At 33.8% G+C, this 24145-nt stretch overlaps 1 protein-coding gene across 1 annotated transcript; it reads right to left on the bottom strand.

The window, feature by feature from the left end:
• Window positions 1-1930: 1930 nt before the first annotated feature.
• On the bottom strand, window positions 1931-24038 carry LOTGIDRAFT_164942 (hypothetical protein; the record flags this gene model as incomplete). Its single annotated transcript, XM_009061444.1, has 13 exons — window positions 1931-2154; window positions 2485-2601; window positions 3125-3248; window positions 5144-5350; window positions 6481-6741; window positions 9544-9889; window positions 10135-10178; window positions 11101-11165; window positions 11578-11666; window positions 13270-13305; window positions 17466-17527; window positions 20288-20289; window positions 23930-24038. The coding sequence occupies 13 exons, from the start codon at window positions 24036-24038 to the stop codon at window positions 1931-1933; spliced, it is 1686 nt and encodes a 561-aa protein (XP_009059692.1).
• Between the last annotated feature and the right edge of the window lie 107 nt (window positions 24039-24145).

Below are 24145 nucleotides of genomic sequence, written 5' to 3'. Positions count from 1 at the left end.
TGTCCCTACATATCTGTCTCTTATTATCAGTGAGTTAGGTCCACGTTAAATTATAGTTTCTTTCAGCTAAAATGATCACAAAGAAGACAAAATAACACGAACTTCCTAATTTATATTCTAATCTTAATAAACATCATATTAGCACGATTAATCACTCGAAAAATTCATTCACACGTTTCCATAACAACAACAATATTAACAAAGACAACATTAACAAAATATCAACAATTGGAGTTAATTTTAAAAATTATTAGTAGTGCCTGATAGTGCAAGCCATCTTTAATCTTCTTCTAACTTCAGATATATTTTTGGGATCAGTTTTTGTAACAGTAACTTATTTTTAACCATATTGTTTACTTTCATCAAAATGCCAAATGCAGATTTTATTGCAAGATGTTTTTGAAATATGGCCTCATTAGTATTCATTAGTCTGTTATTTTCACCATAATGGTCTTTTTTAATCAGACAAAGACTCAATATTGAATATTCATCTGAAATTGAAATTTCATCTGGTTGTTTTAACATGTCAATCTGTGTATAAAATCTATTCAAAATATACAGAGATCATTCAAGAAAGTTTTCCAATTGAACGTCTAATAGCCCAGATGAAGATTATAGTATTCCACTCCATTGACGAGAGTCTTTCTTTGTTATCCTAGGTAATGCCTAACGCCATTTTTTCACAATTAATACAACCATAATGCAACTTATATCTTAAATTTTCAATGGTCCATAGCCATTTTCATAACATCTTGCATTTTCTTGGCCATTTCTTCATAGTAACTTGAGTTTTCTTAAGCCATTTTTTCAAAGTATAATGATTAATTTTTCTTGAAATCTCAATGGCCATTTTTTGAAACATCTAAATTTTCTTTAGTCAATTTTTCACAAGATGTAGTTTTCATCCATCTTGAAATCTTATTGGAAATTTTTCTTATCCAACATTTTGAATTCCCTATGGCCATTTTTTTCATAATAACTTGCATTTCTAGGACCAGTCTTATAAGAAAGTTCATGCCATCTATTCTTCTCTATGGTCATTTTTTCGCGTCACCTGTAACCTACATCAGCCATTTCTAAAAACGAAGCACGTTTAGCACAATCACCGAAACACCATGTTGCCTAGCACCCAGCAATAAAGCACTCGTTATATAAAATATGTGAGATTGAAAGATTGGAAATTGAAAATGAAGTTTAAAATGGGATGATAAAATTCACCAGCAAAAAGGGGGTAAAATTTACAAGTGATCAACAATAAACATTAAGTCTAGAATATTTTACATGAAAAAAAAAAAAGAGTAATGTCCCTTTGTATGCTAGCAATATACATATTAACCGTGATAGTAAAAATAATGTCATTTAGTTCAATCATAGTTATCTCCTCTTTGTTACCATGGAAACAGCAGTTGTCCAATCAGTTAGCTGCTTAATGATGATATCAAATGTTATGGAATGTCAAGGAAAAATGGCGGATGTGTAATTGTCACCGTTTCGACCATTATTGTCATGTTTCTATATATAGCACTAAAGCCGAATTTTCATCCAATCGACTGAAGGACGAGTTATGTTGAGATATGAGCGAACTTCATTAGTGTCAAGGTCACATAAGAGTTAAAAAAAACGTTAAATTATTTTTTTATGAAAACAACAAAACAACATATTATATTAAATCTCTCAACCGGAACGAGGTATCGCATGACGAAACGTAGAGTTACTTCCCTTTTCACCTTCCGAACAATATTACGAGGGGAATGAAACCAAACAGCCAAAAAAGCAAGCTCCAAGCAAGTTATTTCAATTCATATTCAAACCGAACAAAAAAATATTTGTTAGCAGGTCAACCATGGGCTTCGAATCAAGGATTTCCACCAAAGGGCAAAGGTCAGGATAGCAGCACACGCTCGCATTCTATTTTACGCCTTCCGTCAATCTATAAACGATCTAATTTAAAGGAATCCTCTGTTGCTGGGTCGGTAACCATGCTGGGATCAGTCAACATTTGTAATCCATCCAAATCCAAGGGATCTAATCCAGCTTTAAACGCCTCATCTGCCGAGAAAAAGTCTGTATCGAATCCGTCTGTCATACCAATTATGGCGTTTCCGATTTCTTTGGCAAAATCATGATGCGGACGACCCAATATATCGTCAGCACCTAAAATGAAAAAAATTGCTTTTGGATTCTCGAGCTTTGAAAGACATCACTGACGTGTCTTCAGCCCAAATCTTGAAGTTTTCAGACAAGGGTTTGCCAAATAGTAGGTAGCTCTCTAATACTGTCCCTGTTCTATGACCCCCCCCCCCCCAAAAAATGAATTGCCCACCTGAAAAAATTCTGACAAACGACCAATTACATTACTGCAACTAAACACCATACACCATTGTCCCTCCGGATATATCACTTGACCTTCCAGACAATCAAGACTGGCTACAGGCCTGTCCCTGTCCCTGCCCCTCCCTGACCCTCAACCCCACCCTAACTTACCAGTGAGCACTATGTCAGGAATCGGATTGTTCTGTGACAAATGAGATGATATGTTTTGTGATTGTAAACTATTTTCTAATTGCTGGAAGTAACGTTGATGAAAATCTGAATTGCTGCCTGAAAAATACAAGATTTACATGAAGCTAGCAAGATGGGGCTTGAACCAAACGGCAGAATGTTTATTGGATGAAATTTAATAGACCTTATTGAATCCGGAACGAGGCTCGTAACGCAAAAGCCTCCTTCTCCGTTCTCTTTAGCATTAACATCGCCATCTTTTCAATAGATGACATAATTTGCGTTTTGAGCCTCACTTTCAGTGTATAAAAAACAAGGCGTGAGTAAGGTTTATATAAATTCCATCGTTGAATTTAAACATGATTCCCGTTAGCTGTATAAACTACTAGTGAATATTATTATGTAATCATTTGTAATATATACAGTTATAAAAATTCTTTGAAGCTTAGCAAATGGAGGGTGAAGTTTTATTGTTAGCAAATTGACTAGAGCTCATCTCATATGATAACATGTTTCAGATACATAATCCTCATCAGGACAGCTAGTTTTAGAAATGGAGGGTCAAATTGCCAATATTGGATTGAAAACATTCGAAAAGAGTAGGCAAACTAACGGATCTTACCTGTAAGATTCTGAGAACAGGCTTGAGTATATGACTGGGAAGTATTATTAGTTATTGGGGAAACCATTGAATTGGGCAACGATGATGATAGCGATACCATTGTGGAATTAGGTAAATCATGTGACTGCAATAACAACATTTCATTGGTTAAATATTGTCATGTTAAAAAGACCAGAATGCACCAAACAATATTTCAGAACGTTTGGACTATTATACATCTACTCATAAAAAAAGAATTCCAAAAGCATCCAGAGGGCAGTTCCTTTGGATTCTTAGTTTTAAAAGGTGTAACATTTTGTAAATCAAATAGCGCATTTAAATTATTTGGTGCATTTCGGCCAGTAAATTTTAAAGTAGAAACAGAAAAAAGAGAAAAGCTGAATTGTTTATAATTTTCAAAAATTATTAATTTAGTTAACTTTCAACAAACAAGCTATTATTATGGTCAGTAATTTGTTAGGCCGAGGATTTGGTTTCTTGAATTCATTGAACTAAAAGTTGCAAATATCTTTCTGTAGGCGGTTTGTTGTTTTTAACAACTGTTCTATAAGTTTACTTCATTTGTAAATACTTTCTAATTGATAAATTAGGCAGCACAATTGCGGTTCAGTCTTCACTAACATGCATACAGTTTTGAGGTGTCAAAAGTTGAATTCAAAACTCGATTGAGGCTTGATCATTTTTATACCAAAATCAAGTTTGAATTTACCCCAGCCCCCAAAACCGATTTTCAGACAAACGAGATCTATTCTACCCATACTCTTAATATTTACTTTTCTAATGTCTTATACAAATACATAGGATTAAACTCAACACAGGACATATAATTATATAATATAGTACCCCATCTTCATAATATCAAGTTATTACAAACATTGTCTTATACCTTGACTCATCTTCACAATGCCAAGCTATTACAAACTTCATCTTCACAATGTAAAGCTATTACAAACTTTATCTTCACAATGTCAAGCTATTACAAACTTCGTAATTATACCTTGACTACAATTGACAATATACTTGTCGGAATGCTGCGATTTGATTGGATTCTACGCTAGCGAATCAGAGCCCTTGACTGAAAAGACTGTAAACATTATGGCTTTTTTTTCACAGACTTTCTGTAGAGGCCTCTGATTGCTCTGATTGGTTGTATTCCCTAGCGTACAATCCAATCAAATTGCTTCATTTACAATCTTCAATGATACAAGAATAGTGGCTATTGTAGTCAAGGTATAAGTACAAGGTTTGTAATAGCTTGACATAGTGAAGATGAATTTACCCATAATTTAAAATTTCTCACTATATCAAGTGTTTTCGGGTTGAGTTTAACCCCATTTTAAAGCTATAGGAAAGGTAAAAGTTAACAACAGGTAAAAATTAACATCAGGCCTCAAAGATAGCTCCATATTTTATCAGAAACATCAAAAACAAGTTAAAGATTTAAGGAAAATTATTTGTATGACCAATTTTAAATGGATTGACAACAAAATTTCCAAAAACATTATTTGATAAAATGATTAAGCACTGAAAGTAAATCTACTAGGTTGTGTTATTTTTGTAAACATTTTCTGATTTTCTTGAGAACAATCTTGTTTTACAAAATGACATCAAATTTTGAAGACTATTTTGAATTATTTTGAAGTGATTGTCTTCATATCAAGTTAACAATTGAAAGGTGGATCTTTTACAATTACCAAGTACAATTCTGAGTACAATTACCAAGTACAATTCTGAGTACAATTACCAAGTACAATTCTGAGTACAATTACCAAGTACAATTACCAAGAACAATTTTGAAATTCTCTTTGACATGATCTAACTTATAACCTAGCTGTTTTTAAAAATATCATGTGACTATGAAATTCTTAACCATTAAGTGAGTCACTTACTAGAAAATTTAGCCAATGCTGATTGGATGAAAAGCTGGGTTTGGTTTTGAAATAACTTTGAAGCCTGATTTAAAAAAAGAAAAAGAATGAAAACTGATATTAACAGGGAATTGCTTACGTCAAATCTTACCATAGTAAAATGTTCAAACTGATGTTGTAGAGCTGTAGTCTGTTGTTGCTGTTGAACGTAGTAAGCCTCCGCGAAGGGTGAACCGTTGTTAGAGGAGACGGGGGGCAGACCAGGAGATTGAGCAGGTGAATACGAAGGTTGTGACAGAGGTGATGTAGGAGACTGACAACCTCCGTCTACGCTGTTTCTATATTGAGTCATTGATGGCTGAAATACAATACAATAATTTAAATTCTTATATCCTACTTTTCAGTAAGTAATCAGTGAGTTAGACGCTTGCGCTCTAACCTGAAGGTCCCAGATTTTTCACTTGGCTTTCTCCTGTTAGTGAAGCAGGTCTAAGAGAATGCATGGAAAGTGTCTGGTCATTCGGATGAGACAATGAACCAAAGCCTCCTGTTCATGTTAAAGATGCCTCAACTCTGAAAATTGAAAATCCACAGCACATTTGATTTCAGTTCAAGAAGGTGGGTGCTGACCTAGGCCAGAATGAAAATCAGTTCTCAAGATAGTCAAGCAAGTGTCAAACTTGCTGAGTCAATCCAGTTTCCCTTAAACAATCAAAACTTTTCTTTTCTCAAAAAAAAGTCCAGTAATTTGGTAGTAACAATTATTTATTCATATTTGAGTTAGCTCTGTGAACTCTCTGAAATGAATGGCAAGATGATAAAACCCAGTTGAAGAGTACCATGATAAATTCAGTCACTGCCTAGGCTTTGTCCTAATTGTCTTCTATTTTGTTTCAGATTGAAAAAAGAATCGCTGAAATTGTTTGTTTGGAATTAACATGTCTAAATTCTAAGGCTCACTAACAATAGCACTAAAATTAAAATCATGCAAAGCAAAATAAACATTTGATTGGGGTAGGGGAAAAACACAAATTACAAATCACAAATATTACTATTGTCATACAATATTCAAAACAACAAAAATACATTTCACTTGTCACGCTGTCCATTCCTTTATCATCCACTGCCCTTATTTGTGTCTTGTGAAGCTTTCCATTCCTTTTCCAACCCTTCCAAGGCTTATATTCTGAGAGATTTTGAATTTAATGCTTTAATGAATTTCGAACATTTTTTTGAATCAAATTCAAAACAAGAGCGTATTCTTCATTACTTAACCAAGTTTACATCCAAAATTTAAGAAATACAGTAATCTGATTGGATAATAACATTAAATTTAAAATCAATTTTGAGATTGACCAATCGGATGACAGACACTTAAATCATCTTTAAATTATTGAGAAATGCGCCTAAGGGAAATTCAGTTCCAGTTTTTAATATCATTGAAATTCAAAGAGTTTTTTTGAAAGTTTCCCCTTCACCCATACTGACCTGTGATTGGTCCTGCTGATCGCAGCCTGTAATTTGAACTCTGGGCACGATTGGTGGCGTGGTAGATTTAGTGGGTGATGTCCGCGTGATGCCATGTGACGTAGTTCGATGATGATTATGTAAAATGCGATGTGGAGTGTGATGACGGGGATGTGTGGTTTGAGAACCAGGACTCCGATGACGTTGGTACATGTGATGTAACATATATTGCTGACGAATACGCGGCTCCATTGGTAACTGACTGGGGTCAAGGTTGCCGTCCTAAAACCAGAACAATGTTACAACAACTAACTATATACAATAAATCAAAATACTCACAAAACAGAGATAAATTCAATAGAAAAATCTGAATATTCATTATAATTTAAAAAAATGAAATGAATGGAGTTTTACATCCTACTTATCTCCATCATGTAGGCTAATGAAGACGGGCGACACCATGCACGGTGCATTGAGGGAAATTTTACCAGGACAGTGGCATTAGTCTGCTCTTTTTTGATTTCCAACTGTCGAGGGATCTTTAACGTGTACATCCTGTAGCACACGGCCTCGGTTTCTTATAATTTAAGCCCAAATGGTTAAATTAAAACCAGGTACCGGTATATACAAAAGGGAGTCTTCCTATGTTCCACAATTTCAATTCTTTTTTTTGTTTATGTCAACAAGTGGTTTTTTTCAAGTCCTTGGCAATCATGACCCACATATAAAAACCCTGTTACATAAAACTACTTGAAGAAGACTTCCTGTATTTAGAAGACAATGGTTTTATTTGAAAGACTCTTGTCGTTTTATTCAATACAATTTTTATTTGTTTGGAATAGCTCAGTCATAAGCGAGTTTTATTGTCGTCTGCTAGGTGATTTGGTGCCATGAGTTGGAATCCTCCACAAGGAAAAAATCTGATGCCTGTGTCAGTGCTTCAAAAATAGGCCTGGTGTTGGCTTTTAGTTTTACCCAATAATACCTTGTAGATATATATAAATCCTCAGACACCCTCATATTTCCTGAGAAATGAGTCTGGCCAAACTTTTTACCATTGTAGTAGTGGCAGGTGTCGCGCGCGAAGCAGACCAGGCTTACTCTTTTCAAAACACTACTAAACAAGGAGTCCACTACTACACCACTTTTTCTCTTGATTTTGCCATACTTTGGATGAGATTCTTGCTTGAACTGATTTTTAATTGCCCTCCCCTATCCCCTAGTTTAGAATTTATCCTTGCCTGGGCTGTTAGCCCCCTTTGACAATTCTGGGTCACCTAATGTTTCACAGAAATACCACAGAACAGGATATAGAGTTGTGACAGTATTTGTCACAGCCAGTGTTAAAAGGGTTAATAAATTATTAAGAATCTGGTTAACGATACTCAATGCCATTTTTTTTTATTTTTTAGAAACTGGGTTAAGAAGATTTCTATTGAATTTATCTCTTCTACTTCAAAAATACAAAAAAAATTTACTCAGAGTCTGGAATGCTTTTCAAAACAATTTCTTTTATAAAATATCTTTAAAAAGATACCTTTCTTACAAGTTTGGAGATGGTTGTATAAAAGACAAATTTTTATCTCTATGTACTTTTGAAGTACATTATATAATTTTTCTAGTAATCATGTACACCACTTAAAGTGGGTTTTGTTTCATATTCCATGTTTATTTAATATATTGATATACAACATTGTACTACAATGTATACATTGATCAATATAAATATGTATAGCTTATAAAGATGATGTCTTAGACATATCAACCTTCAACTTGTACCGTTTTACATATCACTGATAAATAAAAAAACCTGTCAAATATTTTAATTCCCTTATTGCAAGTCTCAAAATATTTTCATGATTTTAAATTTCAAAGTTTCCAAGATTTTAGAATTTTTTTTTAATTCTTCAATTAATACGTAAGATATGAGTTTTACATCATAGTTTTTTTCCTTTGATTGAACAAATCACTGACAGCATTCCAAACACTCAGTTAAATAAATAAACAAAAACAACAGAATCAAATAAAACTATCTCAGGATTCCTAAATTCAACACAATCAAATTTGAATTATTTCCATATATAAATGAGATCAAGGTCAGTGGCACCTCCAAGAAAGGGGCCAAGACAGAACCTCCACCCCCAAAAGTTCAAAAATAGCAAATCTTTTAGTGGTAACATGCATTTTTTCATTCTAGAAATATAATATCATTGAAAGAAAAGTCTTTCAATTTGAGTAAAATGCTGAATTTCAGCCCTTTTTTTAAAACATTTTTTTCCTCTGACTCCCCCTAGAATGGATTTAAAAAAAAAACTGGTGGTAGCCCCACCAAAACCAAAGTTCTGCCACTGCCACTGCATTTTTTAAGATAAAAAATCTTTGACTAACAGCTGGTTTTTAATGTCAATTACAACATGGTTTTCAAAAATTCAAAAACTAAGCTATCTAAGCCATGCAAATCATTTCAAATATTTTTTCAAACTTTGCAAGGAATTCTAAATCAATAAATATTGCTCGGATTTGAGGAGAAATCTAAAATATCTATATGCATGCATCAGATACAACAAAAATACCACATTAACAACAAGTCATATTCAGGTCAAGTCAAGAATTGTTCATTTTAAATCTGTCATCTTGAAATTTCTCGGCAAATATCAACCCTTCAGTACATGCTGTATTCATTACCTTTTTAAATTGGAAATACAAGTTTCTAAGTAGGATTTAATGTTTCAGAGATAACCAGTATAGGGTTTTAATCTCTCCATGGTAACCATGATATTTAAAAAGCATCCAACTACACTAAGATTTGTGATTAAGACTTCCAAGGTAAAGAATGCAGAAGTGTGTCTGCAAATTAACCATTAGTTTACAAAATGGCCCTACTACACCAAAGCATGGCTTCAGAGGAAACAAATACATTAGTTTGTCTGAAAAAAAAGGCGCAACTGTACCGGTGTGTCATGTAAGTAACGTTCAGTTTAAAAAAGAAAAGTGGCCAGACCCCCAATAATGCTTTAAAAGGTAACGATTACAGCAGTGTGTCTGGTAACTAACAATAAGATTTTAAAAAAGGCGGCAACTTACGGGAGGAGAAAGAGGCATGTTCATATGATTTCCATTATTCAGTACGAGTGGACTAGGAACGCCTTGAGCAGGGCGTCGCCGCGGTCCAGGACTCTGCTGGGAATTATGTTGAATCTGTCCTGGGGGTGACATGTTATTATACTGAGGACTGGTGGGGGACAGGCTCGTTGGACTGTTCCCATGGTTACCATAATGTTGCTGTTGTTGTTGTTGATCTGAGTCTACGTCTAATGGCGTTGCTAGGGGTGATGGGAAATGGAGAACTGTAAGATCAGGGAGCGAGCCTGTATTGTTTGAAATGGGTATGTTAGGAACACCGGTATCTTGTTCTTGAGATGGGTAGATGCTGAAATTAGACAATTTGGAAAATGAGATGAAAAAATTGTAGATGGCCTTCAGATTTCTAAGAACCTTGATAGAAATGGAATAATTTTATGTCCTACTGTTCTGAACCAAATTGAGCAAATAAAATGTACCTTAGTGAGCTTATGAGATGCAAACCTTTGTCTGTCCCAAATTGCTAAAAATCATAAAACCTAAATAAGAAAAACAAAAAAATCCATTTTTAAAGATCACTGGACTACAACTTACTTGATGTTTGGAACTTCACATGATTTTGGTCTGGATTGAGCCAACTGAAATGGAATAAACAATTCTTGATGCAAGGAGTGGTATTAACCAATCAAAACAACATTATTAACCAGATTGCTCCTTTGAAAGAGATGCTGAGTTGACAGAGAAAAAGCCCTGCCTAGCAAACAACCCCAGGACATGATATGAGAGTACAGGCCACGTATTCTCGAAACGCTCTTGGCTCTAAGATGTACTAGGTTCTTATCTTCTAACATGGATTCTAGGATATCCTAGGTTCTTATCTTCTAACATGGATTCTAGGATATCCTAGGTTCTTATCTTCTAACATTGATTCTAGGATATCCTAGGTTCTTATCTTCTAACATTGATTCTAGGATATCCTAGGTTCTTATCTTCTAACATTGATTCTAGGATATCCTAGGTTCTTATCTTCTAACATTGATTCTAGGATATCCTAGGTTCTTATCTTCTCAAACTGTTTCTAGGATATCCTAGGGTCTTAACTTTTAACATTGATTTTAGGATATCCTAGGTTCTTATCTTCTCAAACTGTTTCTAGGATATCCTAGGGTCTTATCTTCTCAAACTGTTTCTAGGATATCCTAGGGTCTTATCTTCTCAAACTGTTTCTAGGATATCCTAGGGTCTTAACTTTTAACATTGATTTTAGGATACATAGGTTCTTATCTTCTAACATTGATTCTAGGATATCCTAGGTTCTTATCTTCTCAAACTGTTTCTAGGATATCCTAGGGTCTTAAATTCTAACTCTGTTTCTAGGATATCCTAGGTTCTTATCTTCTAACACTGTTTCTAGGATATCTTAGGTTCTTATCTTCTAACACTGTTTCTAGGATATCCTAGGTTCTTATCTTCTAACACTGTTTCTAGGATATCCTAGCGCTAAGATCGTTTCGAGAACAAGTGGTTAGAAACATCAATAGTCTGAGGGATCAAACTAACCTTTTTAGGATCCCAGTAACCTCCTCTTTGCATTTCTGGTATTGAATTCTCTACCATTTCTACAACTAAAAAATATTTATACAAGTTTTAGTAACTTTGTCAGGTTTTTTGGGGTTTTTATTTCAACACGCTAATGCCAATCTCAATGATCCTGTTTATCAGCTGGTGCAAGAATCCTTCCAATATTATTCATACCCATAAGCAGTGTCGGAGCCAGGTTTACGTCCGAGGCCGGGTGAAATATCTGAGATCGCCCGAATTTCTAACCTAGTCATGAGATTTTTTCCCAAAAAGGTTCCTTTCAGAGCTGCGAGGGGGTCGGCTGTCGCCCTCTGGGTTGGGGTTGATTAAAATAATGAAGAATGTTTCACTGGACATGGAAGATTTTTTTCATGAAAATGGAAGCTGTAAAATTTTTAAAATGGTACGTCAAGATGTATTCTGGTTTTGTCTGATTACAATTTAAATAATACTTACTCCTACGATGTGTGGGGGGTGTGTTCGGCCCTAAATCTTGATTTGGGAACCCCATTGCACTTGTATGTAGAGCAGAATCTGAATTAGTCCTGAAATGAAACAGAGATATAACTTAAATTGATTCCTTTTAGCTGTTGAGATCATCTTCAGCACCAGTCATGTCTGACTAAAAACAAAATAGAGCTCTGGAACTGGATGCTGTAGGCATTCAGAAGATTTTTACCCTTTGTATGTGTATCAAGGACATTTATGACTTCTTTATAACATTTTGTGTGAACTATAATGGCGTAAGATGCGTCTAATATAGTCAAGATTTTCTAAAATTACAAGAGACCTGAATATTGTACACAATATCAGAATGGTGTAGATAGAAGCTACAAGTGTCCCTGATAGACATACAGATTTTGGAATTTTGCAGGCTTTGAAAAATTTTAAAGATTTGAGGCCATAAATATCATAACTTAACAATCGCCAAGCGATGTGAAATAAAGACATTTGATTGGTCAGAATTCAAAATTCAAAATCTAACCCAATCAAATATCTTCGTAAAATTTACCAAGTTAAGCTATGATGTTCTTGGAAAGAGAAAAAAGTCTCAAGCCAACAGCCAGCAAGCCTGCGGCGTTCCGTTTTCAAAATTCAAAAATGATGATTGATTGAAAACTCTCCAGATGAAAATGTAACAACCATGATGCAATATGTTAAAAATAGAAACCAATGGAAACCAAATTAAACCAAGAAAACACAGAAAATTAAACCAAGATGCAAGAAGAATTAAAGAATCATAGAATTTTACTCAGAAAGAGAGACATGCATTGTTAGGGGCTGGTTTAATTTTGATGGGCTGGGTCTATCCTGTTTCTGGATATGGGGAAATCACTTCCAGGGGTGGGGTTCAAGTTTCTGAGATGAGACAAGTGAGACACATGGGGTTTATCCTGGGCAGGGAAAAATTACTCAAGCAGTGGGCACAAGTTCCCAGGTTGAGACAAGGAACACCTGTCTATCCAATCCCTGGGCAAATTACTGTGGGGGTGGGGCTTAACGTCTGGAGCTCGGGCAGGTAGTACTTGTGAGACACATGTAAACACCAAGTACAGGCTGAAATGGCTGAGATTGGGAATAAGGCCATTACTTGAAAGGGTGAAAATTGACTAGGCCCTGTTTCACAGAAAAATTGCCTTCTTTGATGAAGGGATACAATATGGGCCTTGTTTGATGGAAAAAGGATACAATCTGGGCCTTGTTTGTGGAAAACTGTTACAATTAATTCTGCCATAAGTCTAAATTTTATCATAGAACTTTTCATGAAAACTACGGCTGTATGCTTTGTCGCAACAGGCGTGTAAATATTCTCTAGAGACATTGACAAGTGATTGGCTCTGAGTAGTCAAAAAATCTATGATTTCACCTCTCCCAGACCCAAATTTAACCGAGACAGTGTTTCGGCTTCACCCACAGGACAGCCTATTTTTAAAAAAAATGTTATGTTAGCTACTTCATACTGCATTAATCTAAACATATTAGTCAAAAAAACAGCAAATCATTTCAAATCAAGCTCTACCAAGCATGTTACGGCTGGGTGTGATGCGAGATCAGGTGGGGTGGGGGTGATGGAGTGCAATGTTAGTGGTAAAGGGTCTAGGGTGGGGTAAGGGGAGGTAAGCGGAAGGGATGTTAAATAGAACTCACCGTGAGAGAGTAGTACCGTTTAGATACGCATAATTCCTGTAAAGAGGCAAATTAAAGAAAACAAACTAAAAAAAAGGTGGAAAAATGAAAAAATGCAAGCAAAAGGAGCAAAAATAAAAAATAATAAAATAAATTGCACAAATATGATTGAAGTAAAATTCTAATTTTAAAAGGGCCATGATGAATTTAATAATTATAATTAGAAATATTAAAACAAAACCTAAAAAAAAAACAAGTTGATGTTTCTCAAAGTTTCACGCTATACAATCTCGGTATTTGTATTTATTATATACAAAACAATATGTCTTAATTATTCATGGATATTTTGCTTTTTAATTTCAATTTTGATGAAAAATTTGAATGCTATTTTTTAATTCTTTCATTTTTAAACAAGACATATTTAAACCTAACAGGATCAAGACATATTTAAACCTAACAGGATCAAGATATTTAAACCTAACTGGATCAAGACATATTTAAACCTAACAGGATCAAGACATATTTAAACCTAACTGGATCAAGATATTTAAACCTAACTGGATCAAGTTATTTAAACCTAACTGGATCAAGATATTTAAACCTAACTGGATCAAGATATTTGAAGTTGGAATAAAAGTTGAGGAGCCTTGAGGGAAGTTTATGTGGTAGTAATAACAGGAAAGATTGGGAAATAATCTTACTATACTGTAGCCTGTAGATATATATATATGACCTTGAATTTACCTTGCTCGAGGGCTCGACAATGTTTATCTTATGTCACATTTAACATAATATGTTACCTCTGTCCTTACTGACTTATAGCTGATCACATCTTAATGGTCACAATCTGAATTGATAGGCCATCCACATTTTCTCTCTTCCTTTATACAGATATGGTAACTTAGTGCTCTGGGGCCTTACAAATTACAGATTTTAAGAAATACAGTAATCTGATTGGATAAAATAGCTAAATTCATAATTAATTTTAATGATTGACCAATCAGATGACTGGAATAATATATTCATTTTAAGATGAGTTTTTAAGAATAATACCCCCGGCCATTTGACCCAAAAAATATATGAAATCTAAAGAATATTTAAATAATTTTATCTTATTTGTTAAAATTTGAATAGAGACAACATTTTCCCCATTTCTATACAGAAACCCCTCCTATAATTTTCATTTTAATGTTATTTGTTGAAAAGCTTGTATTATTTGTCATTTATCTTAAAGAAATGGTGATCTTACATGCTTATTTTCTGCCATTTAATAGGCTAGTGGAAACATGCAGTGTGCAATGAGGGAAATTTTTTATTTCCAACTGTCAACGGTGGTGTTTCTTCCAGAAACATTTTTCTAATTTTTGATCATTTTACATTGTGACAGAATGGCCTGTGGTTTCAGCTCGGTCCGGTCACCTAACCACAGACGGTTGAGTATCCTAACTTGCAGTGTTTGTGGCATAATGCACTAGTTTACTGTCTGATCTAATAACTATAGCAACCCTACAGCTCTCTATTGTCAGTAATTACAGTTTATAAGAATAATATGGATTGTAAAGTAGTTTTATAAATATTTTTATGTGCATTGGGAATACTGATAGCATCAATTTGTACCATTTTAATTTTCAGTAAAACGTCTGTGGTTCCTGCAATTCCACTTAAACTAAGCATTTTATGACGTCACTATCGCAAAATCTGCTTATATCATATCAAAATCTTTGCGATGGTAACTTTATCAAACACTTAGTTTTAATGGAATTGCAGGAACCACAGACGTCTGATTGAAAAAAAGAATAGTGCAAATCGAATGTAACAGTGTCTCCAATACACATAATAAGTCTGCACACCATCTTTAAAATCCCTTTTAGCAGGTGCCCCTTTAAACTGAGATTTATTTCAATCATATCATTGTATAATTTATTTTCTTAAAGAAACTAACTATTCAACTACATAGACTGATTCACTACCAAATTGACTTCATTACTGAAAAATAACCGGAGAAAAATACTGGTATCCTGGTTCATTTGGAACAATTTGCTTTCGTCAGAAAATTCTATTGCTGCCAGATGTAGACAAAGAAGTCGTTTGTTTGTGATTTGGTTTTTTAATTTACTAAATAGCCTTTGAGAGAATTATAAATATAGTCATTTTCTGACATGTTTTTGGTTTCAGGCTAAAATTTTCTAAAATTTCCAGACGTTATATTTTTATCTTTTTTATGAAAATTCTAAGTTCAAAGTGTTTGAATTAATTGATCAAATCTGACCTGACGCCAAAATAATTATAAGGAATTATTCAACTAAATGAAACATTTATATCAAGCAATTTAGATGCATGTTGATAAAAATACACGAAATATTGTTGTCTATCGTCCGACCCAAACCAGTCATACCACAAAGTACAAATTCAATATCATAATTCTGACAGAGAAAATTTGAAAGTTTAAATAACAAAATGCAAAAACAAAAAACTATTAAAATAATTTTCTGAAATGTTGAAAAATACTTTTTTTGTTGGAATCAATTTGGTCGTGAAAAAGAATAATATCTATTTTTATATCTAATAATATCTAAAAATAAAAAGTGCTCCAAAATATCAAAAATTCATTCAATTTAAATCAAAAAATAAAAATCTAAACACAACATTCCCTGTGACTCAAATATGCAAAAAATAATTATAATTGCTATATAAGATAAATTGAATGAATTAATACATGAATGAATGAATGAATGAATGAATAGATGAATGAATACATGAATAAATGACTAAATGAATGAATAGATGAATGAATGAATGAATGAATGAATGAATGAATATGAATGAATGAATGAATAGATGAATGAATGAATGAATTAATAGATGAATGAATAATGAATGAATCAATCAATCAATATGTCTGCTTCCGAGCTTGGTTAACAGAATGTATCAATGAATGAATACATGAATGAATGAAAATGATTGAATGAAAGAAAATGATTGAATGAATATGAATGAATGAATAAAAATCGTTAGTAGGGCCTACATCCAACATGGAGACTACTTTATCCTTATAATAATATCTCTATTTTTACTCATTGATTGAATCATAATACATATTCAATTGTCTCTCAAGACAGTATCCACCAAAACCTTGCTGATTTAATCTGCCAGAAGCCAGCCAGTCATGTCTGACTAGAATTCTAAAATGACTTCCAATGAATGTGATGTGACACTTTTTGTTTTAAATAATCTACTTTCAATGCATTGTAAATATTTGTGAAGAAATTTTATAGTATTTTTTCTGATATGTAAATTGGTGTCATCTACTTATAATTTAATTTGCTGAGTTCAAGGCTTAATCTTACCACTGCCTTTTAAAAAAATACTTCCTCATTCATAATAGATACAATCCTCATATGAAAAACTCATTAGCTGCTAGGAATGTATTGCCAAACACTTCACATAGATTTTGTCTGTATTGTTAGTACTTGTGTTTTTAATCACCAATCCTATGCTGAGTGACATGCTCTATGCTAAGCTATGCTCAAGACTATGCAGGACAATCCATTGGTTTGTGCAGATGCTGGTATATAGTTAGTAGGAATTATTTGACTATATGGGAAAGTGCAAGGAAGCTGTGCAATAATTGTAAATTTCAAGCAAACTGTATCAAAATGGAAATCATTTCGTTTATAACAAGCCCCTTTCCCCACCCCCATTTGAACCTTGTTCCTAATATTTTTTTAAAAATCTCAGATTGAAACAAACAACAGAGACAGACTTTATTCCCATGCATTTAGACTGCACAGTTTTTACTAGTTCCATGAGGTGTGAAATCTTAAAAAATTGTACAGGGTGAAATGTTATTGAGATACCAGAATCAAGTACACACAGTACATATCTTTCAAGACAATTGTTTTAAAAAGTGGGATTAAAATTTAATAATCTGCTACCCAGGGGTTTGATCTGAACTGACTCCTATGTAACATTATGTGAAGTTTTTGTACAGGCATTACTCCACTTTGAATACTGGCAATGTATCTGAAGTAATACAATGTTCTAAACTATACCCTGGTTAAATAAAGTATATTATGTAACAAAGTAACACTATGTAAAGATTTCCTACAGTCCTACATGGCCCTATACCTTGAATAATACAATTTATAATCTATATTCCCAGTAGATTAGATATGAGTTCCCTTGACGGATCTGAGTAGATAGGGGAGGTAACTTACCGTCGCCAGCTGGTATCTGGGGGTGGTGATAAATATGTTGATCCATACGGTGAACTGTCAACCTAAAAACTACGGTCAAGGAAAAATATATTGCAAATTCATCAAAAAAAATGGTTTAAAGGATAAAATAACCCAATTTGATAGTTGAAATAGAGTTCTATGTATAGGATAGAACATGGCATAGGGTTTTTTTAAGATATTTTAAATCTTGCATCCTGAGGGATTTTCCGAGGTAAAGGATAGAGTTTGTAATACCTTGACATTGTGAAGCAAGGACTGAACTAGTTATAGTAGAGTTATAGTTCCCTACTATATACAGTAGAAATTACAGAGTAAAACACAAAGCTAGAGAAAATCAATAACACAACACTTTCTATATACCATCATTTAAAACATGTTGACACCATTTTTTATTAAATTACTCTACAACTATGATACAAGACCTTGATATAGTTTAATCTATGTGAACTCTCTGAAGAGAGTAAAGTTGATAAACTATTCAGACAGTGGCAGTAGGTGTTTCATTTACTGATTTTTAATAAAACGACTGTACAACAATGCTACGAGATGTAAAAATTTAAACTATGTGGACTCTCTGAAAAAAAAAGCACAAATCAATCCCAGTGTAGCATCATGTGTTCTGTTTACCGATTTCTTAGAAATAGTTTAAACTATGTAGACTCTCTAAAGAGATATGAAATGAACAAAGATAGATAGGCATAAAAGGAGTTCCACCTCCATGGTACAGGACCTCAATACAGTTTCAACTATGTGAACCCTCTAAAGAGATACGAAGTTGACAACAAAATATCATCATCAGATGCACCAATAAAGAGTAGCCTATGCGTGGCAACCTAAACTTACACATGGGGCTTAAATTCAAAATAAAAATTCGGTCTTTTACAAGAAACATCAACATTGACGAATAACAAAATGTCCTCAAAGATCTTTTTTAAAAAAATAGCTGCAAATAATTCTAAACCCTGGTGGATTAGTCGAACTTTACATAGCGTTAATGAGTTGACAACATTGACTTAAAGACACGAGTCGTCTCAGTGGCCACGTCTTTAACGAGTTGTCAGTGCTCTCTCTCTCTAACCAGGTCATACACTCACGGACCTCAGTTTAAAATAGAAATAGAAAGTTGGTCAATAACGAGATCAGGTCACTAAGATTACTTTCAGATCATTTTTGCAGGTGCCCTAAATTTGACAGGAAATTCTGACTATTTTTGCAGACATTAATTGACTTTGTCATTTATTTTGTCAAGTCGAATATTCTAGAATTTGCTGAACTTTCATGTTTTAAAAAAAAAGTAAACTACACAGTAGATCAACTAAAAAATACAATTCACCAGCCCTGTTTCCCCTCCCTTTCCTTTCCAGTATAACCCCTTGGATCATTCTGACACAGCCCCCTGAAGAGAGACACCCCATTCTCAATAGACCACACTTTAGATCAGCTAGTACAATCCAGTCTGCCACCACCCCCTATTCCACTACTCCCTGTCCTATATCCTACTGACCTAAAAGTCAGACACCCTCATCCCCCTCAATCAAGTCCAGCCCTCAAGCTCACTGCACCCCCTCAAGTCCAGCCTCCATCAAATATTATTCGGCTAGACCACACATTAGACCAGCTATTACAATTCAGTCTGTCTCCCATTGACTTCCTTCTTCCAGATTAGCCCCCTATCATTTTATTTAAAAACAACACAGCTCCCCAAAGCCAGAGGGCCCTCCAGCCCCTTTCTTTTTTACCTCTCCCTCAAGCCTAGCAATAGTATTATTCACAATAGACCACACAGTAGATCAGTCAGTACATTAGTCTGATACAAGTTGACCTAGAAAACATGACCTACTTTCTTTCTACAATAACAACCTATTTCTACAGTATGATTACATTCCTACTCTATTGTATTGTATAGACTTCTGACACAAACTGTAGTAACGAGTTCATTATACGACAAGCTTCTAGGCGAGGTGTCTTCAATTACACACAAACTGAAGTAATAAGTTTAATATTTGCTTAATATTTGCCAAGTTTTTAGGCGAGGTAATGGATTATGGAAAACAGTGGTGTTTCTATCAATCATAAGAAAGGGACATGAATAGGGATGGCAGAATTGTCCAGGGGGTGCACAGGAAGTGTGTTTTGTCAACAGATAACAAAGTGGGGGGGGGGGGCTGAGTTCAATATTTGACAAGCATTTAGGTGAAATGATATGTAGTGAAATGAACTTTTATCTCCTACTTTTCAGCACATGATTGGGCAAGGTATCGAAAAATATTTCTGTTTTCAAAATCTCCAAAATAGCACCCGGGAAGTTTCTTTCACATCGAATAGTTCTCTAATGCTGGAGACAAAAAATTGATATTATAAATCCTGTCGACAACACAATGATATTGTCTTGGAAACATGGGCACATGAGATTTTTCTTAAAATTCGTGTTGGTGAGATAAATCAGCAACCATGGCAATTCGTGTGCCCGCAGCATAAACTTTTAAAGAATGCTAGTCTCAATAAATCTACGTCACCACCCATAATTAATGAAATTATCAACAATGTTAGAATGTTACAAGAATTCCAAGACTGTCTTATAATCTTCAATAATTCATCTATCTAGCTCCCCAGAGAGAGAATAAGAGTGTAAACTATGCCTAGGATTGTTGTGGCTATACATAGCATTGTTATATATCATAATGGGCTACCCCATGATGACTTGATATTTACGTCAGATATTTTAATATTGAACAATTAACAGACCCATAGCTACAAGGGGTAAGGCAGTGGCAATGCCCCCACTAAAAAATAGATTGTACCTCTGAAAAAAATAGATTGTCCATCTGATATATAACTTGCCCCTCCAAATAATTAAGTCTGGTTTCTGAATAATGAACATTAAACTAGGTCACAGGAAATATGTATGGCTGAGTTTATGGACCTTGTGCCCATATTACTGTGACCAAATTTCCTGTGACTAAGTTAATGATTATTTTTCCAAATCTGTCATTTGTCATATACGGCATGTTTGCTTCACAATTTAAGGTGGAACTATTTGAATAAGTCATCTGGCTGAAGTTTTAAATAAAAAAAAAAATGACACCACAAAATTCTAACAAGAGAAATCTTAGGTGCAGGTGAAACGCGATTACGCGATGCAAAATATTTATCAGGGATTAGAGCTGGCACGATATATATCTGTGTATTGATGTATTGGGATACAACATTCCACAGTTATCCTAACGTATCGCTAGGTTGTGTATCGATACTTGACAATACCTCTCATTCCTTAAAAAGTGGAGATTCTTTAAGTTGGTGAATAGAATCACAATTTCTTTTCGCAGACTTTACTGAATTGTTGGAAACGTTTTATAAGACAGTGGACACTAACCACTTCTATCAACTATATCACCAAATATAACAGTTATAAAGTTATAAATTAATATATATAGTAACTATTTATAAGACAGTGGACACTAACCACTTCTATCAACTATATTACCAAATATCACAGTTATAAAGTTATAAATTAATATATATAGAAACTATTTATAAGACAGAAGACACTAACCACTTCTATCAACTATATTACCAAATATCACAGTTATAAAGTTATAAATTAATATATATAGAAAGTATTTATAAGACAGTGGACACTAACCACTTCTATCAACTATATTACCAAATATCACAGTTATAAAGTTATAAATTAATATATATAGAAACTATTTATAAGACAGTGGACATTAACCACTACTATCAACTATATTACCAAATATCACAGTTATAAAGTTATAAATTAATATATATAGAAACTATTTATAAGACAGTGGACACTAACCACTTCTATCAACTATATTACCAAATATCACAGTTATAAAGTTATAAATTAATATATATAGAAACTATTTATAAGACAGTGGACATTAACCACTACTATCAACTATATTACCAAATATCACAGTTATAAAGTTACGAATTAATATATATAGAAACTATTTATAAGACAGTGGACACTAACCACTTCTATCAACTATATTACCAAATATCACAGTTATAAAGTTATAAATTAATATATATAGAAACTATTTATAAGACAGTGGACATTAACCACTTCTATCAACTATATTACCAAATATCACAGTTATAAAGTTATAAATTAATATTACATATAGAAATTTTGAAGATAACGTGTTAATTTTTTTCATCCCATTACCCTATATTGTGATATTTATCATATTGTGTCATGATTGCCGATTCCCAGCACTAGTACGAATAACTCAGAACATAAAAACTGAACATGGCGTATGTCTAATTTCATTTAATTATTTTATCTTCCATCGATTGCCCTTTTAAAACATCAAATACGACATTAATGAATGTTTAATATTTTCATTTTTTTTATGTCAAAATAAATTCCATGTTTTTGAAAAAGAGAAAATTTCTCATCTGCCATCCTTCAAAACAACGAGAAGTATTATATACATGAAAGATTATCTAATGTTATATAATCTTTTTCAATTGTCAGAATAAATTCCACATTTTTGAAAAAGTGAAAATTACTTGACTGCCATCCTTTAAAACGACAACATGAAGTATAAGATCTCAATTACTCTCTCATAAAATATTAACGATCTACTCTAAAACTGAGGCTAAAAATACACACCACAATACCACTAGTTAATACAGCTTAAAACTACACTAGAAAACAATGAATGAACCAAATACTTCAATTCAGAAAAGTTTATGAATTAGAGGTTTATATTGTAATTTTCTGCACTATATGGGGCTACGGATGCACAATTTCTGTGGATATTTTTGATATCAGTTTCTGCTGGAAGTGCACTGTGTGCGCAGCCAAAAGTTCAAAGGTCACAGAGTCACATGATACTAACAAAACGGTGATGCCCAACATTAATTTACAGTCATTGTAATGGTAATTGGATATTATAATCCTTGAATGACATTTAGAAGTAGATAGAACATTATATAAATAAAATACTATTATAGATATACTACTCCTCTTTAATTTAAGTAATGTTTTAATTCACAAACATCATTTGCTTGATAAAGATTGTTGTATCTATGCTAGAGTTTTATTTATATCATTTAATATTATGTTCAAAAAAAAGCATTACTCGGAGGTGTAAAAAACCCAATAAAACAGAGCCTATTTTTTTCAGAGGCTGGAATAGAGGCAGAAGTTTCAAATCTAGCAACCAACCAACAATTCCATGCTGTGTGCCATAAAGGAAATTCTTCCAGAACAAATCACCAACTCTTTTTATTTTCAACTAAAATAATGTATATAAAATAGATAAAGCTGTCCTGATGAGGGTTGTTTATCTGAAACGTGTGTTGGCAGCATGAGATAAACTCTAATCAATTTCAACTGAATTATGCATACATCAATCAAAGTTCCAAAAAAAGTATAGCTGCTATTCAAATCTATTTAGTACTTTTCTGTAAATTGTACAATGTTTCTAATATTACATTTGAACATTGTCCCCTCTCCCCCCTAAGAAATTTTTGATGACTTGAATGAGTCACACAATTAAGCCCCTTTTAAATATTTGCCTCCAGAGATTTGCCTGTGTAACCCTTATCCATCTATCAAGCTACATAACTTTTCAACAAATTACATCACATAACAAGTGAAATATCTATTTCAAAACTAAATACACACCTATATTCAACCTTGACCTTTGACCTTGTCAATGTCATGACATGTTGACATATGAGTGGATATAAGCTGACACTGTACAACAATGTACAACATTGTACAACATTGTACCACATTGTCATTCACAATATTTCTAGTCTAATTTAGTAAATGTGAGATAATACCCTGCCTATCAATATTTCACACAGTTTTAGATACTGGCTTAGAGAGATGGGATGGGGGGGCCTGCCTATCAATATTTCACACAGTTTTAGATACTGGCTTAGAGAGATGGGATGGGGGGACCTGCCTATCAATATTTCACACAGTTTTAGATACTGGCTTAGAGAGATGGGATGGGGGGACCTGCCTATCAATATTTCACACAGTTTTAGATACTGGCTTAGAGAGATGGGATGGGGGGGCCTGCCTATCAATATTTCACACAGTTTTAGATACTGGCTCAGAGAGATGGGATGGGGGGACCTGCCTATCAATATTTCACACAGTTTTAGATACTGGCTTAGAGAGATGGGATGGGGGGACCTGCCTGTCAATATTTCACACAGTTTTAGATACTGGCTTAGAGAGATGGGATGGGGGGACCTGCCTATCAATATTTCACGCAGTTTTAGATACTGGCTTAGAGAGATGGGATGGGGGGACCTGCCTGTCAAGTTTTCAATCACTGAGTTTAAATAAATACAATAGTTTATGTGAAAGTTTGTATAAAAGCATCATCTTTTAAATCACTCCCTTATCAATGAAAGATGAACCGATGTGGCTCATGCTCGCTAACCTGAAGGTCCAGGGTTCGATCCCAGCATAGGTCGAGATAATGCCGCTGTCCTAGCAAAATGTCCCTCATTGCACCCTGCATGGCGTTGCCAGTCTTCATCATCCCACATGGTGCAGAAAAGTAGGACGTTTTAACTCCATTCATTTTATTTCCTGTTTTTCTTATCAATAATTGATGATGCATGATAATTGATTGCCCTCCTGAAAAAAGTCTTAC

Source organism: Lottia gigantea (assembly GCF_000327385.1).
Source record: "Lottia gigantea unplaced genomic scaffold LOTGIsca_48, whole genome shotgun sequence".
In the NCBI taxonomy this organism is placed as follows: Eukaryota; Metazoa; Mollusca; class Gastropoda; family Lottiidae; genus Lottia; species Lottia gigantea.
Note: the sequence above shows the minus strand (reverse complement) of the source record. Positions and strands in the feature narration are given on the sequence as shown.